Source organism: Ursus maritimus, unplaced genomic scaffold, assembly GCF_017311325.1.
Source record: "Ursus maritimus isolate PB19 unplaced genomic scaffold, ASM1731132v1 scaffold_7, whole genome shotgun sequence".
Taxonomy (NCBI): Eukaryota; Metazoa; Chordata; class Mammalia; order Carnivora; family Ursidae; genus Ursus; species Ursus maritimus.
In genome coordinates this window covers 32,121,794-32,138,145 of record NW_024426885.1, presented here as the reverse complement: position 1 = coordinate 32,138,145, position 16,352 = coordinate 32,121,794, and the positions used below count along the sequence as shown (strand labels likewise).

The 16,352-nt window shown below is 41.8% G+C and overlaps 1 protein-coding gene across 1 annotated transcript in view; it reads right to left on the bottom strand.

Annotated features, from left to right (window-relative positions):
* LOC103670756 (cytochrome P450 2C21) overlaps window positions 1-16,352 on the bottom strand; it is a 32,265-nt gene that overhangs the window by 3,156 nt on the left and 12,757 nt on the right. The window contains exons 7-8 of the mRNA XM_008699299.2: window positions 15,096-15,283; window positions 3,339-3,480 (exon numbers count right to left, since the gene is read on the bottom strand). Of these exons, the coding sequence (XP_008697521.1) occupies window positions 3,339-3,480; window positions 15,096-15,283 (330 nt within the window). The remainder of the gene's footprint in view (window positions 1-3,338; window positions 3,481-15,095; window positions 15,284-16,352) is intronic.

The following is a 16,352-nucleotide window of genomic DNA, read 5'->3' as shown; positions in this document are numbered from 1 at the left end:
TTTCCTTCTTTATCAGCTCTGGACCTCACCCCATGAAACCTCACCTATATTTCAAAACTACATCATCTGGGTCCTGGGGTCTACCCCCCCTGCTGTTCTCTCTCTCTCTCTCTCTCTGTGTCAAATAAATAAAATCTTAAATAAATAAACAAATAAAAGATTTTTAAAAATTATTTTACCTGAAAGAAAGTAAGTGGGAAGGGAGAGGGAGAAAGAATCTGAAGGAGACCCCACACTGACGTCAGAGCCCTATGAGGGGCTCTATCCCACTTCTTTGAGGTCATGCATAGGTAAACTTTTAAAGAGCTACCAAAATCTTTGGTAACCTGAATTTTTCAATTTTTGCTAAGTTAACTGTTAAGCTAAATTCATTGAGTAGATCATTTCCAAATATCATAAAATAATGAAACATTAAGTACCGAATATAGGTTTCTCACCTTTTGTCTAATTACAGAGAAACTAAAGATAATTTTGGGTCTCTTAGTAAACCTGGTTTGTACCTTACTGAAAGACCATGCTGTGAAGAATCTAAGTTGTAAAATGTATTCGTAAATTTGCCAATCAAAAGAACACTGGTGTAATAGTTCACTGCAGAAAGTGAGATGCCTTTGGTCACAGACCTGCTGATCTGTGACACTGGGCAGGCACTTCCTGCCACCACCAAAAAACAAAGGTTCCTATGGGCTGGACCTCTCCCGACAAATATGCTTGATCGCTGGCATGGCCAGACAGATAGACTTGGAACCCCATTCTATTTGGCCACCAAGGTGCACCTTGGTAAGTGCATCCTCCAGATGGTGGAGACCAGGGAGAATATTCTCACTGGTCACAGAGCCAAACTTCTAGGACATAGAACAAGACAGAAGGAAAAATCTTATCTTGTACATGCACATTAAGAGCTTTAGTTCAGCCTTGGTTCGCTTGGAGCCACACTAACACCAGAGGGCTGTGCCACAGGCTTGGGGTTAATGTGTTGGGTGTACCTCACTGCACAGTTTTCTTGAGGTTGGCAGGTGACCTGTCAATCCAACCTGTTCTGTGACCAACTTATCCTTTCCTAGGAGCCTTCTTCAGGTGGTGAGTGCTCTAACAGTTTTTGGTTTTTTTAGTTTTTATTTTTTAAGCAGTCCGCACAACCAACATGGGGCTCAAACCCCCAACCCCAGATCGGGAGTCGCATGCTCCACTGAGCAAGCCAGCCAGGTGCCGCGCTCTAACACTTTTCAGTGTCCTATCGGTGTCTGCCACTTTTGCAGCTTTAGCTTCCAAGATGTCCTTAAGCAACAGCCTTCCCTCATGTGCCCATTAACCTACAGCAAAGTGTGTATGACAAATGACATAGAGGACACAAAGGAAAAGAAAGACCCTCTCTGGGAGGAAACAGAAATGTTAGCAAAGAGGACCCTACCAAATATACCAAGAGTCACCAAGCCCAAGGAAGCAGTTCCACAAGTATTTTCTCCTGCTAATCTAAATTCAGAAAGAGAGAAAAAGGATTCTCCCCATTCCCGCTCCAATGGACTCTGCAGACAGAGATTCTGAGAGACTGACATGGTAGGAAATCTTACCGTGTGCCCACTGTCAGATGTCCTAAGGATCTCTCAGCTACGGCACTGTGTGGGGCGAGCAGTGTCCAGCGAGTTAAGGTGTCCACCTGACACACCTTGTCAGGGAGCAAGAATTTCCTGTCCCCTTCAAGGTCCTTGTAGCTGGACTAAGAATCACATTGACATGAGACAAATTAACAGAAGGAAATCAAATATAATTTCCTATGTACAGACAATCCACACAGACCTAGAAATTCCAAAGAGTCAGACAAAATGAGATATATCTGTCATCCTGAACTAAGTGGGTAGGAAAAAAAGAAATATTACAAATTTGCCACAAGCCTACTAACTAACCACTGATCCCCAAACAGACTGGCAATTTCAAATGTTGTCTGGATTCCAGTCATTCCTCCAACTGAAATAGCCTTCCTCTCTGCTCTGCCTGTTGATATTTTCCACACCCTTCTAGATCCAGCTCAGATGTCATTTCTTCTATGCAAACTTCTTTGATGTGCTCAGAGTATATCACTCACTTCTTTATCTGTTTTCTATAACGCTTGTTAATGCTTCTAAGACAGCACATTTCAGATGAAATTATACTTATTCATCTGTCTCACATCCTGGAACCTAAGCTCTGAACGTAAGGCCTCTGATCTTGTAATGATACCAGTGTCAGGGCAGAGCAGGTCCATAAGCCCTGTGACTTGAATAGAAATCTCAAGGAGTCTCATTATGCAGAAATGCCCCGACATATCGGAAGAAAGATAAGGAGCAGTAGAATAGTATCTTGCTTTGAGATCATTTCTGGGCATGGCACATAATCTTGAGACCACAATAGCAAGGGCTGCTTGATACTTAGGTTTCTTATATATTCAACTGGAAGCAAATCTCCTATTTTTGTCTCTGTTTCAATTACTTCTACGGGAAAGGCCCTTTGCCCTCCTTTCTTCTCCCCTGTTTCTCCTTTGGAATGTACTGAATACTCTCCATTTCTCTCTCCTTCCAGCTCCATTTTTTGTTTGTCTTCTATGCCTACTCTGTGTTCAGGAAGCTGACTTCTATGGACTGCATAAACCAATAAGTTTGTTCCCCTCTGGGTTCTGAATAAATTCAGAGCATTAGCTATTGACAAGGTCAGAGTGTTTATTCCCTCCATCCCACCCTGCCAGGCTATAGTTTAGACAGTGGCTGTATGCCTCTGCTACAGACACATCTCCTGTTGAGGCAGCCACTCTTTCTTTCCTAAAGTTCTATTTGGGTTCCAGTAACGCCCTCCCTCACTCATCCCTTCAGACCTACAATGGGAACATCTTCCTGCTGATGCTAGTCCCTGAGTGCTTTATCACTCCTGAATCCTGCCCACACCTCTGAAAATAGTCTCATCATCAAATACTCAAAAATTTGCCACAATCTTACTAACTAATCACTAGACCCAGACAAACTGGAAAATTCAAATGTTATCTAGATTCCAGTCATCCTGGAATGACTTGTTGAGTATGCCACGTGTTTCTTCCCAGGACCCTGACAAATTGAAGGGAGATAACTCAAATTTCCCTTACCCTCTATCTATCTAATCTACCCTCTGCCCCTTCTTCGGAATCTCAGTTGTGGGTTCCGGGGCCAATCTCGGCAAGGGAAGCGTTCAATCAAACGAGAAATAACCTGGACTTTGGGAGTGATGCCTCTGGCCTCATACAAATGACAATCTGTTCCGCCCTGAGTAGCCTCCATACAAAGCCCTTCCTCCTCTCACTGACCCCTGATGTAGAGATAAGAATGAAGCTTGCTTGCCTGCTGAGAAGGGCATGAAGTAGTCACTCTTCTTAAAGTTGCCGCTTTCATCCAGGAAGTGGCCGGGATCAAAGCGATCTGGGTTGGGAAACTCTTTGTCATCATGCAGGACCGAAGTCAGAGATACTAATATGTTTGTGCCCTGAAATGAAGGAAAACGGGTAAACTGGACAATAATGAAAGTCATGGAGCTTGAAATCCTTTTGTTGTCTAGATGAGGAGACAGGCACAAAAAAAATCTTATCTACTCCATACCACAGAACAAACGAGTGAGCAACACTAACAGCTTTTAAATCCTATAATGGCAGTCCAAGGCACTGTTAAGAGACTCCATGTCATTCTCTTCAGTTCGTACTCCGACACTAGCACTTGCTTTTCAGAAAATTAAGGGAACTCCCTGGAGTGCATTGTTCTTGACAAAGAAATTGCAGTATTGTTTAAAAGAGCTGATGCCACTGAAAATCCAGGTCATTTTCTTTGGAGCCGAGTATGAGGTCTTCAGAGCTCTACCTGAGTGGCCATATTCTTGAAGACCCTTCACCTTCACATCAAGATGAGAAACTGAAGAGTGGCTGGCTGGCTCAAAGAGCACGTGACTCTTGGTCCCGGGGTCGTGGCCTCAAGCCCCCCACTGAGTGTAGAGTTTACTGAAAATTTTTTTTAAAAGATGGGAACAGGATAAGTATCCCTCTTGCTGTTGTGCTCTTTCAATTGAATTGTTGCAATTTCTTGTGGAAATGAGAGAACATTTCCGGTTTCTAGTACAATTTTCTTAAACTCACAGATGCAGTGTAACAATGATTTGGAGTTTAGTTTTCAAAAGCAGTGGAATCTTTCTATTGAATTAAGCTCGGTTATCAGAGGCTAGTTGTTTAACATTTCCATGACTCATGTTCATTAGTAGCAAAATGTAAAGGATACATCTGTACTAGTTCATTGCAAATGTAAAACGAGATAATACATGAAATACTTTTACTTTTGCATGAAAATTACCACATGCTAGGGACACCTGGGTGGCTCAGTTGGTCATCTGACTCTGGAGTTTGGCTCAGGTCATGATCTCCAGGTTGTGAGATCAAGCCCTGCATCGGGCTCTATGCTCAGCGCTGAGCATGGAGTCTGCTTGAGATTCTCTCTCTCTCCCTCTGCTTGCATGCTGTCTCTAAATAATCAATTAGTCCCTTAAAAAAATTCTCTCTCCCATTGTGCCCCTTCTCCCCTGGTCGCATGCTCTTTCTCTCTAAAAAAGAAAACAGGGGCGCCTGGGTAGCGCAGTCGTTAAAGCGTCTGCCTTCGGCTCAGGGCGTGATCCCGGCGTTCCGGGATCAAGTCCCACATTGGGCTCCTCCGCTATGAGCCTGCTTCTTCCTCTCCCACTCCCCCTGCTGTGTTCCCTCTCTCGCTGGCTGTCTCTCTGTCACATAAATAAATAAAATCTTTAAAAAAATAAATAAATAAAAAATAAATAAATAAAAAAGAAAACAAAACCAGAAACGATTATCATGCTAAGTACTTAAAGCGAAATTTGATACTGTTATGATAATGACTTCATTCACAATCTTGAGATCTTAATGAAGGTCATATATTTATTACATAGCAGAGACAAAATTCAAATCTAAATCTGTCTGGATGCCTTCTAGTGTACCCTCTGGCCTTTCCAAATACATGATGTAGTTCTCATTGCAGAATGGTCACTACCCTCCTACAGTTCAGAGAGGTGAAGGCCAAGCAAAGTGCTACTCTTTCTGAGCTAAGGAGACAGAGAAAAAAAAATTGGCTTCTTGAATTCATGAGGAAGGATACAGTACATCTATAAATAAGATCTCAAAAGTATACAAAACTATTCTGTAGAAGTCCATGGTTATAGGCTGGGTGACACATATACAGTAGGAAACTCAATGGAGCCTATCAGAGTATGACCGCTTGAGAACTGAAGGTGGATATCAGATGTTGTGCAGTGATAGGGGAGCTGAGGTTCTAACCCATCTAGAGTGGAGAGGACTTTCTCGGTACCTCAAAATTTTTTGGTCACCCTCAAACTTGCAAACTGTTGGATTAAGGAACCGACACTGGACTGAGGGCCATGCACAAAGACTAAATTCAAAAGTGAAACTAACTCACAATGAAAGAATTATAGTAAGCCTCAGTGGCTAAAAAACATCCGTCAGGAATTTACCTGCCTGCCAAAATAAACAGCAGCATCAGACTCCCCGCAAGTCATCATTCAAAATGTTCAGCATATAATAAATTACTTTTTTAAGTGGGCTCCACACGCAACCTAGGCTTGACTCACAAACCTAAAATCAAGAGTCGCACGCTCCAACTGACTGAGCCAGCTAGGCACCCAAGCATGTGATAATTATTAAGCATGTGAAAAAGAAGGAAATGTGACCCAAAGTTAAAAAACAGTAATCAACAGAAGATCCCATAGTATCCTAGACGTTAGAATTATCACATAAGAACTTCAAAGCATATGAGTGTATGAATCTGTGTATTTAGGAGATACAGAAGAGTCCATCCAACAGCAACAGAGTACACATTCTTCTCAACCATACATGGAATATTCCTCAGGACAGATAATATGTTAGGGCACAAAATAAGCATTAAAAATTGCAGAAGAGTAAAATCATATGAACCTGGTGCACCTTGCTAGATCAGTTGGTAGAGCATGTGACTTTTGATCTCAGGGTTGTGAGTTCAAGCCCCATGCTGGGTGTCAAGATTACTTAAAAACAAAATCTTAAATTGTATCACCATATTTCCTGACCACAGTGGTATAAATCTAGAAGAACTGAAAAATTCATAGATATGTGGAACTTGAAAAATGTGCTACTGAACAACCAATGAGTCAAAGAAGACATTTAAAAAAAAAATTCCTCGAGAGAAATGAAAATGGAAACACAACATACCAACACTTACGGGATACAGGAAAAGCAGTTCAAAGAGGAAAGGTCATAGCAATAAATGCCTAGATCAGAAATAAAAATCTCAAACAAGCTAACTTTATGCCTCAAGGAACTAGAAGAACAACAAATGAAGCCCAAATTTAGGACAGGTAAGGAAATAACACATATTAAGGTCAAAATAAATGAAACAGAAACTAAAAAGAAAATAGAAAAGGTCAATGAAACTTGTTTGTTGAAAAGAAAGATAAGCAAAATTGCCAAACCTTTAGCTAAGCTCACCAAGAAAAAAGGGGACTCAAAATCAGAAATGAAGTAGACATTATAGCTGATATCACAGAAATACAAGAGATCATCAGAGACCACGATGGACAATTAGACACCAAAAAATTGGACAACCCAGAAGATATGGCTAAATTCATAAAAACATACAACAAACCAAGACTGAATCATAAGAAATAGAAAATCTGAACAGACCAATTACTAAGATTGAATCAGTAATTAATATTCTCTCAATAGACAACATTCCTGGACCAAATGGATTCACTGGTGAATTCTACCAAACATTCCTTCTCAACTCTTTGTAAAAATAGAATGAGAAGGACACTCCAAATTCATTTTGTGAGGGCAACATAATCCTCATACCAAAACCATACAAGGACACCATAAGAAAAAATTAAAGGCCAATATCTCTAATGGAGAAAGATGTACAAAATTCTCAAAAAAATCTTCACATACTGAATTGAACTACGATAAAAGGATCATATACCATAACGAAGTGGGATTTATTCCAGGGATGCAAGAGGGTTCGCATCCACAAATCATTGTGATAGACACTAAAAAATGAAGGCTAAAAATCATACGATCATCTCAGTAGCTGTAGAAAAAAGCATTTGACAAAATTCAACATTCATTTATGACAAAAATACTCAACAAAGTAGATATAGAGGGAATGTACCTTGACATAATAAAGGCCATATATGATAAGACCACAGCTAACATCATCCTCAATGGGGAAGAGCTTCAGCTTTTCCTCTAGGATCAGGAACAAAAGAAAGATGCCCACTCTCACCACTTTTTCCAACACAGTACGAGAAGTCCTATTCCGAGCATTTGGCAAGAAAATGAAATAAAAGACATCCAAATAGGAAAGGAAGGAGAACTGTCACTATTTCAAGATGACATGATATTGCAGATTTAAATAATCCCTAAAGACTCCACCCAAACTGTTAGGATAAATAAATTCAGGATAAAAATGAATATACAGGGGGGAGGAGTTAAGCTGGCGGAGGAGTAGGAGACACCGTTTTCAGCCGATCCCCCAAGTCGAGCTGGATAGGTACCAGACCAGCCTAAACAACCACGGAACCAGCCTGAGACGCAGGAAGACGCATCTGGATCTCTACAAATGAACATCTCCAGCGCTGAGTATTGAGGTACGAGCGGGGAGCCATGAAACTGTGCACAGATATCGGAAGATAAACGGAAGGGGAGGGAGCCGCGGCGGGGCGCCGGGAAGCGGTAGCCACTTGCAGGAGGCGGCGGGCTCGGACGGCACCCGCAGAACAACAGACTGAGACCGTGAGCCCGGTGCGCGCCACCAGGCATCTCGCGCGAACACCGGAATCGTGCGCTCACTGGATCCAGACTGAGCCGGGAGATCCGGGAGCGCGGAGGCGGCTGGCGGCTGGCGGCATAGAAACTCAAAGGACAGAGACGCGCCGGCCCTGGAAGTGAGGGCTGGGACGCCGGGTGTGGGGCGCACACCCGGGACGCTGCAGGGTTGAGCAGCACCAACAGAAGCAGAGTTAAAGTGGCCAGAACATTAGGAGAGAACGGGCCGCAATCCCTCTGTTCTGTGAGAGAGGCTGAAATTTGGCCGCTGCTGCTCTGACTCTCAGAAGAGGCACAGCAAACCGCCAGGGAAAGCCGCCAGAGAACAAAAGCCTGGAAATACCGGCTCAGAGAGTGCCCATCCCCATCCTCCCTCGCAGGGGACACGGAGACTCTACCCAAACAGGGTTGCCTGAGTATTGGCGCGGCAGGCCCCTCCCCCAGAACACAGAAGGCAGGCTGAAAAATCAAGAAGCCCACAACCCGGGCGCCTGGGTGGCGCAGTCATTGAGCGCCTGCCTTCGGCTTTAGGGCGTGATCCCGGCGTTCCGGAAAGGAGTCCCTCATCGGGCTCCTCCGCTGGGAGCCTGCTTCTTCCTCTCCCACTCCCCTGCTTCTGTTCCCTCTCTCGCTGGTTGGCTGCCACATAAATAAATAAATAAAATCTTTAAAGAAGAAGCCCACATCCCTAAGATCCCTATAAAACAAGGGGCACGGCCTGGGACCCAGTCAATAATTTGGGCTCTGGAAACCCCGCAACCTCTCTTCATCAGAATGACAAGAAGGAGAAGCCCCCCCCAGCAAAGAAAAGACAGTGAGTCTGTGGCCTCTGCCACAGAAATAATGGATATGGATGTAACCAAATTATCAGAAATGGAATTCAGAGTAACGATGGTCAAAATGATGAGTAGAATTGAAAAAACTATTAACGAAAAGGTTACTGAGAATATAGAATCCCTAAGGACAGAAATGAGAGCGAATCTGACAGAAATTAAAAATTCTATGAGCCAAATGCAGGCAAAACTAGAGGCTCTGACGGCCAGGGTCGCAGAAGCAGAGGAACGGGTTAGTGAATTGGAGGATGGGTTAATAGAGGAAAAAATGAAAATAGAAGATGGTCTTAAAAAAATCCACGCCCACGAATGTAGGTTACGGGAGATTACTGACTCAATGAAACGATCCAATGTTAGAATCATCGGCATCCCCGAGGGGGTGGAGAAAAACAGAGGTCTAGAAGAGATATTTGAACAAATTGTAGCTGAAAACTTCCCTAATCTAGCAAGGGAAACAAACATTCGTGTCCAAGAGGCAGAGAGGACCCCTCCCAAGCTCAACCACGACAAACCTACGCCACGTCACGTCATAGTGCAATTCGCAAATATTAGATGCAAGGATACAGTATTGAAAGCGGCCAGGGCAAAGAAATTTCTCACGTACCAAGGCAAAAGCATCAGAATTACGTCAGACCTGTCTACACAGACCTGGAATGAGAGAAAGGGTTGGGGGAGCATATTTAAAGCTCTTTCAGAGAAAAACATGCAGCCAAGGATCCTTTATCCAGCAAGGCTGTCATTCAGAATTGATGGAGAAATAAAGACATTTCAGAATCGCCAGTCACTAACCAATTTTGTAACCACGAAACCAGCCCTACAGGAGATATTACGGGGGGTTCTATAAAAGTAAAAAGGCCCCAAGAGTGATACAGAACAGAAAGTCACAGCCAATACAAACAAAGACTTTACTGGCAACATGGCAACATTAAAATCATATCTCTCAGTAATCAGTCTTAATGTAAATGGTTTGAACCATCCCATAAAACGCCACAGGGTTGCAGATTGGATAAAAAGAAATGACCCATCCATTTGCTGTCTACAAGAGACTCATTTCGAACCCAAAGATGCATTCAGACTGAGAGTAAGGGGATGGAGTACCATCTTTCACGCAAATGGACCTCAAAAGAAAGCTGGGGTAGCAATTCTCATATCAGATAAATTGGATTTTAAACTACAGACTATAGTTAGAGATGCAGAAGGGCACTATATTATTCTTAAGGGAAGTATTCAACAAGTGGATATGACAATTATAAATATATATGCCCCCAACAGGGGAGCAGCAAGATACACAAGCCAACTCTTAACCAGAATAAAGAGACATATAAATAAAAATACATTAATAGTAGGGGACCTCAACACTCCACTCTCAGAAATAGACAGAACACCCTGGCAAAAACTAAGCAAAGAATCAAAGGCTTTGAATGCCATACTCGACGAGTTGGACCTCATAGATATATATAGAACACTACACCCCAGAACCAAAGAATACTCATTCTATTCTAATGCCCATGGAACATTCTCAAGAATAGACCATGTTCTGGGACACAAAACAGGTCTCAACCGATACCAAAAGATTGAAATTATCCCCTGCATATTCTCAGACCACAACGCTCTGAAATTGGAACTCAACCACAAGGAAAAATTTGGAAGAAACTCAAACACTTGGAGACTAAGAACCATCCTGCTCAGGAATGACTCGATAAACCAGGAAATCAAAAATCAAATTAAACAATTTATGGAGACCAATGAGAATGAAAATACAACAGTCCAAAACCTATGGGATACTGCAAAGGCAGTCCTAAGGGGGAAATACATAGCCATCCAAGCCTCACTCAAAAGAATAGAAAAATCTAAAATGCAGTTTTTATATTCTCACCTCAAGAAGCTGGAACAGCAACAGAGGGACAGGCCTAATCCACGCACGAGGAAGCAGTTGACCAAAATTAGAGCTGAAATCAATCAAGCAGAAACCAGAAGTACAGTAGAGCAGATCAACAGGACTAGAAGCTGGTTCTTTGAGAGAATCAATAAAATTGACAGACCACTGGCAAGACTTATCCAAAAGAAAAGAGAAAGGACCCAGATTATTAAAATTATGAATGAAAAAGGAGAGGTCACGACGAACACCATTGAAATTGGAAGGATTATTAGAAATTTTTATCAACAGCTATATGCCAATAAACTAAGCAATCTGGAAGAGATGGAATCCTTCCTGGAAACCTATAAACTACCAAGATTGAAACCGGAAGAAATTGATTCCTTAAACAGGCCAATTAATTATGAAGAAATTGAGTCAGTGATAAACAACCTTCCAAATAACAAAACTCCAGGCCCGGACGGTTTTCCTGGGGAATTCTACCAAACATTCAAAGAAGAAATAATACCTATTCTCCTAAAGCTATTTCAAAAAATAGAAACAGAAGGAAAGCTACCAAACTCATTCTATGAGGCCAATATTACCTTGATCCCCAAACCAGGCAAAGACCCCCTCAAAAAGGAGAATTACAGACCGATTTCCCTAATGAATATGGACGCCAAAATCCTCAACAAGATACTTGCTAATAGAATCCAACAGTACATTAAAAGGATTATCCATCACGATCAAGTGGGATTCATACCTGGGATGCAAGCGTGGTTCAATATTCGCAAATCAATCAGCGTGATACATCATATCAACAAGAAAAGACTCAGGAACCATATGATCCTCTCAATCGATGCCGAAAAAGCATTTGACAAAATACAGCATCCTTTCCTGATTAAAACCCTTCAGAGTGTAGGAATAGAAGGTACATTTCTCAATCTCATAAAAGCCATCTATGAAAAGCCTACTGCAAATATTATTCTCAATGGGGAAAAGCTGGAAGCCTTTCCCTTAAGATCAGGAACTCGACAAGGATGCCCACTCTCGCCACTATTATTCAACATAGTACTAGAAGTCCTTGCAACAGCAATCAGACGACAAAAAGGGATCAAAGGTATTCAAATTGGCAAAGAAGAAGTCAAAATGTCTCTCTTTGCAGATGACATGATACTCTATATGGAAAACCCAAAAGAAGCCACTCCCAAACTATTAGAAGTTATAGAGCAATTCAGTAACGTGGCGGGATACAAAATCAATGCTCAGAAATCAGTTGCATTTCTATACACGAATAACGAGACCGAAGAAAGAGAAATTAGGGAATCCATCCCATTTACAATAGCACCAAAAACCATACGTTACCTTGGAATTAACTTAACCAGAGACGTAAAGGACCTATATTCTAGAAACTATAAATCACTCTTGAAAGACATTGAGGAAGACATAAAAAGATGGAAAGATATTCCATGCTCATGGATTGGAAGAATTAACATAGTTAAAATGTCCATGCTACCCAGAGCAATCTACACTTTCAATGCTATCCCGATCAAAATACCGAGGACATTTTTCAAAGAACTGGAACAAATAGTCCTTAAATTTGTATGGAAACAGAAAAGGCCCCGAATCTCCAAGGAACTGTTGAAAAGGAAAAACAAAGCTGGGGGCATCACAATGCCGGATTTCGAGCTGTACTACAAAGCTGTGATCACAAAGACAGCATGGTACTGGCACAAAAACAGACACATAGACCAATGGAACAGAATAGAGAGCCCAGAAATGGACCCTCGGCTCTTTGGGCAACTAATATTTGATAAAGCAGGAAAAAACATCCGGTGGGAAAAAGACAGTCTCTTCAATAAATGGTGCTGGGAAAATTGGACAGCTACATGCAAAAGAATGAAACTTGACCACTCTCTCACACCATACACAAAAATAAACTCCAAATGGATGAAAGACCTCGATGTGAGACAGGAATCCATCAAAATTCTAGAGGAGAACATAGGCAGCAACCTCTACGACATCGGCCAAAGCAACCTTTTTCATGACACATCCCCAAAGGCAAGAGAAACAAAAGATAAAATGAATTTATGGGACTTCATCAAGATTAAAAGTTTCTGCACAGCCAAGGAAACAGTCAGAAAAACTAAGAGGCAGCCCACGGAATGGGAGAATATATTTGCAAATGACACTACAGATAAAGGACTGGTATCCAAGATCTACAAAGAACTTCTCAAACTCAATACACGAGAAACAAATAAACAAATCAAAAAATGGGCAGAAGATATGAACAGACACTTTTCCAATGAAGACATACAAATGGCTAACAGACACATGAAAAAATGTTCAAAATCATTAGCCATCAAGGAAATTCAAATCAAAACCACACTGAGATACCACCTTACGCCAGTTAGAATGGCAAAAATAGACAAGGCAAGAAACAACAATTGTTGGAGAGGATGTGGAGAAAGGGGATCCCTCCTACATTGTTGGTGGGAATGCAAGTTGGTACAGCCACTCTGGAAAACAGTGTGGAGGTCCCTTAAAAAGTTAAAAATTGAGCTACCCTATGATCCAGCCATTGCACTACTGGGTATTTACCCCAAAGATACAGACGTAGTGAAGAGAAGGGCCATATGCACCCCAATGTTCATAGCAGCAATGTCCACAATAGCTAAATTGTGGAAGGAGCCGAGATGCCCTTCAACAGATGACTGGATTAAGAAGTTGTGGTCCATATATACGATGGAATATTACTCAGCTATCAGAAAGAACGAGTTCTCAACATTTGCTACAACATGGACAGCACTGGAGGAGATAATGCTAAGTGAAATAAGTCAAGCAGAGAAAGACAACTATCATATGATTTCTCTCATCTATGGAACATAAGAACTAGGATGATCGGTAGGGGAAGAAAGGGATAAAGAAAGGGGGGGTAATCAGAAGGGGGAATGAAACATGAGAGACTATGGACTATGAGAAACAAACTGAGGACTTCAGAGGGGAGGGGGGTGGGGGAATGGGATAGACCGGTGATGGGTAGTAAGGAGGGCACGTATTGCATGGTACACTGGGTGTTATACGCAACTAATGAGTCATCGAGCCTTACATCGGAAACCGGGGATGTACTGTATGGTCACTAACATAATATAATAAAAAATCATTAAAAATAAATAAATAAATAAATGTGCGGGCCTTGTCACCGCTTTGTCTGAAAAAAAAAAAAATGAATATACAGGGGCACCTGGGTGGCGCAGTCGTTAAGTGTCTGCCTTCAGCTCAGGGTGTGATCCCAGCATTCTGGGATCGAGACCCACATCAGGCTCCTCTGCTGGGAGCCTGCTTCTTCCTCTCCCACTTCCCCTGCTTGTGTTCCCTCTCTCGCTGGCTGTCTCTGTCAAATAAATAAAATCTTTTTCAAAAAATGAATATACAAAAATCTGTTGCATTTCTACACATTAATAATGAACTATAAAAGAAATTAAGAAAACAATCCCATTCACCATAGTATTAAAAAAATCTAGTAATAAATTTAACCAAGGAGGTGAAAGATCTATACACTGAAAAGTATAAGACACTGATGAAAGAAATGGAAGGTGACACATAATAAATGGAAAGCTATTCTGTGCCCATGGTTTGGGAAAATTGATACTGTTAAAATGTCTATACCACCGAAAGCCATCTATAGATTCAGTACAATCCCTATTAAGATCCATATGGCATTTTCACAGAAATGGAACAAATGATCCTAAACAGCCAAAGCAATCTTGAGAAAGAAGAACAAACCTGGAGGCATCACACTTCCTCATTCCAAGCTGTATTACAAAGGGACAGTCAGTAAAACAGCATGATATTGGTATAAAAACAGACACACAGATCATGAAACAGAAGAGAGGGCCCAGGAATAAACCCATGCATAGTTGCCCAATTAATTTCTAACAAGGCACAAAGATACACAATCAAGAAAAGACAGTCTCTTCATTAAATGGTGTTGGAAAAACTAGACCCTATCTTACAACAGACACAAAAAGGAACTCAAAATGAATTGAATAATTGAACGTAAGCCCTAAAACCACAAAAATCCCAGAAGAAGACATAGGCAGTAACCAGTCTTGGCGATGAATACTATGAAGAAAATCCTGTGGGAATCTAAGCACTCTGATTTATAAAATTGTATCAAGAAAGTAAAAGGAAAGGAGCCTGTGGTCAGAGGGCAAGACGCTTGGGCTGTGACTGTGCCATAGCTGTAGATGGTTAGGTGATCTATAATCCTACTGCTGCAATGCTTGATAACCTAGGATCCTTAAGGAGGGGGCATCTAGGTGGCTCAGTGAGGTAAGCCTCCAACTCTCGATTTGGGCTCAGGTCATGATCTCAGGGTCATGAGATGGAGCCCCTGGGTGGGCTTGGGCTGGGGCTGAAGCCTGGTTGAGAATGTCTGTCCTCCTCCCTCTGCCCTCCCCCCTTGCTTTCTCTCTTGAAACAAAAATCATATAAATAAAAATAAAAAATAAAAATTCTTAACTAGTAGTAGAGATGAAATCTCTCTCACCTTGGGAATCAAGTATTCTCTGAACTCAATGTCCTGAGTCACTGCATGTAGGAGACTGTTGGGGACGAGGTCAATGTATCTCTGGATCTCGTGTAGCACAGCATCTGTGTAGGGCATGCGGCTCCTGTCCTGCATGCAGGGGCTCCGATGTCTGCCAACCACACGGTGAATCTCTTCCTGGACTTTGGCTGGCAGGACAGGAGTCAGAATTTATGTGAAATGGAAAGGTCTTCTGATCTGACCTTTTTTTGTAGTTGTTGTTGAAAGATTTATACATTTTAAAGAGAGAGGATGGGGGGCAGAGGAGCAGAGGGAGAAGGAGAGGACCCCAAGCTGATTCCTCATCCAGCACGGAGCTGGATGGGGGACCCAGTCTCACAGCCCTAAGATCATGACCCGAGCGGAAACCAAGAGTCGGACGCTTAACTGACTGAGCCAACCAGGTGCCCCTTGATTTCATCTTAATCATGGTTACATTGTGGAAGGAGATTTAGGGAGGGGAAAATCACATACGGCTACTTCCATANGGAAAGAAAAAAAAAACAAATTTGTTTCTTAATCAAATTGGAATCTCATTGGAAACTTAAATATATGTACATAGAAACCATAATTGTACCATAAAATTCAACTCTTATTCTCTCTTTTGTGTACTTTGTTTCATAAATTTAGGTATCTGGGGTCTTGAAAGCTCACTACAGACCATGCTGTTTGACCACTTTGTGTATCCCAGTTTTTGTTTTAAATATATAAGTTCCACGTGCCTGTGCGGCTCAGTCTGTTAAGTGTCTGCCTTGGGCTCAGGTGATGATCCCGGACTCTGGGGATTGAACCCCACATGTGGCTCCCTGCTCAGCAGAGAGCCTGCTTCTCCCTCTGCCCCTCACCTCCCTTATGCTGTGTCACTCTTCTCTCAAATAAATAAAATCTTTTTTAAAACATGTAAGTTCCAAGAGGGTAAGAACCACCGAGTGCAATAAATACTTGATAAATAGAACGGAATAAGATGTTTGACTCAGTACATAGAACCCAGAAGTTAACATTTATTTAGAATGCAAAACATGACAGGCTTGCTGTGCAAAGTACTGCACTACTTTATAATTCCTCAAAAAGTTCTATGTCTTGGGTCTTATTTTATGTGTCTTAAAAATGAAGAAATAGGTCCATAAAAGCAAATATATTTCTTAAGGACACCCAGGTGTTATATGGTTTTTCTTATTTCCAAACCCACAATCTTCGCCATTGAATAAGATCACTGAG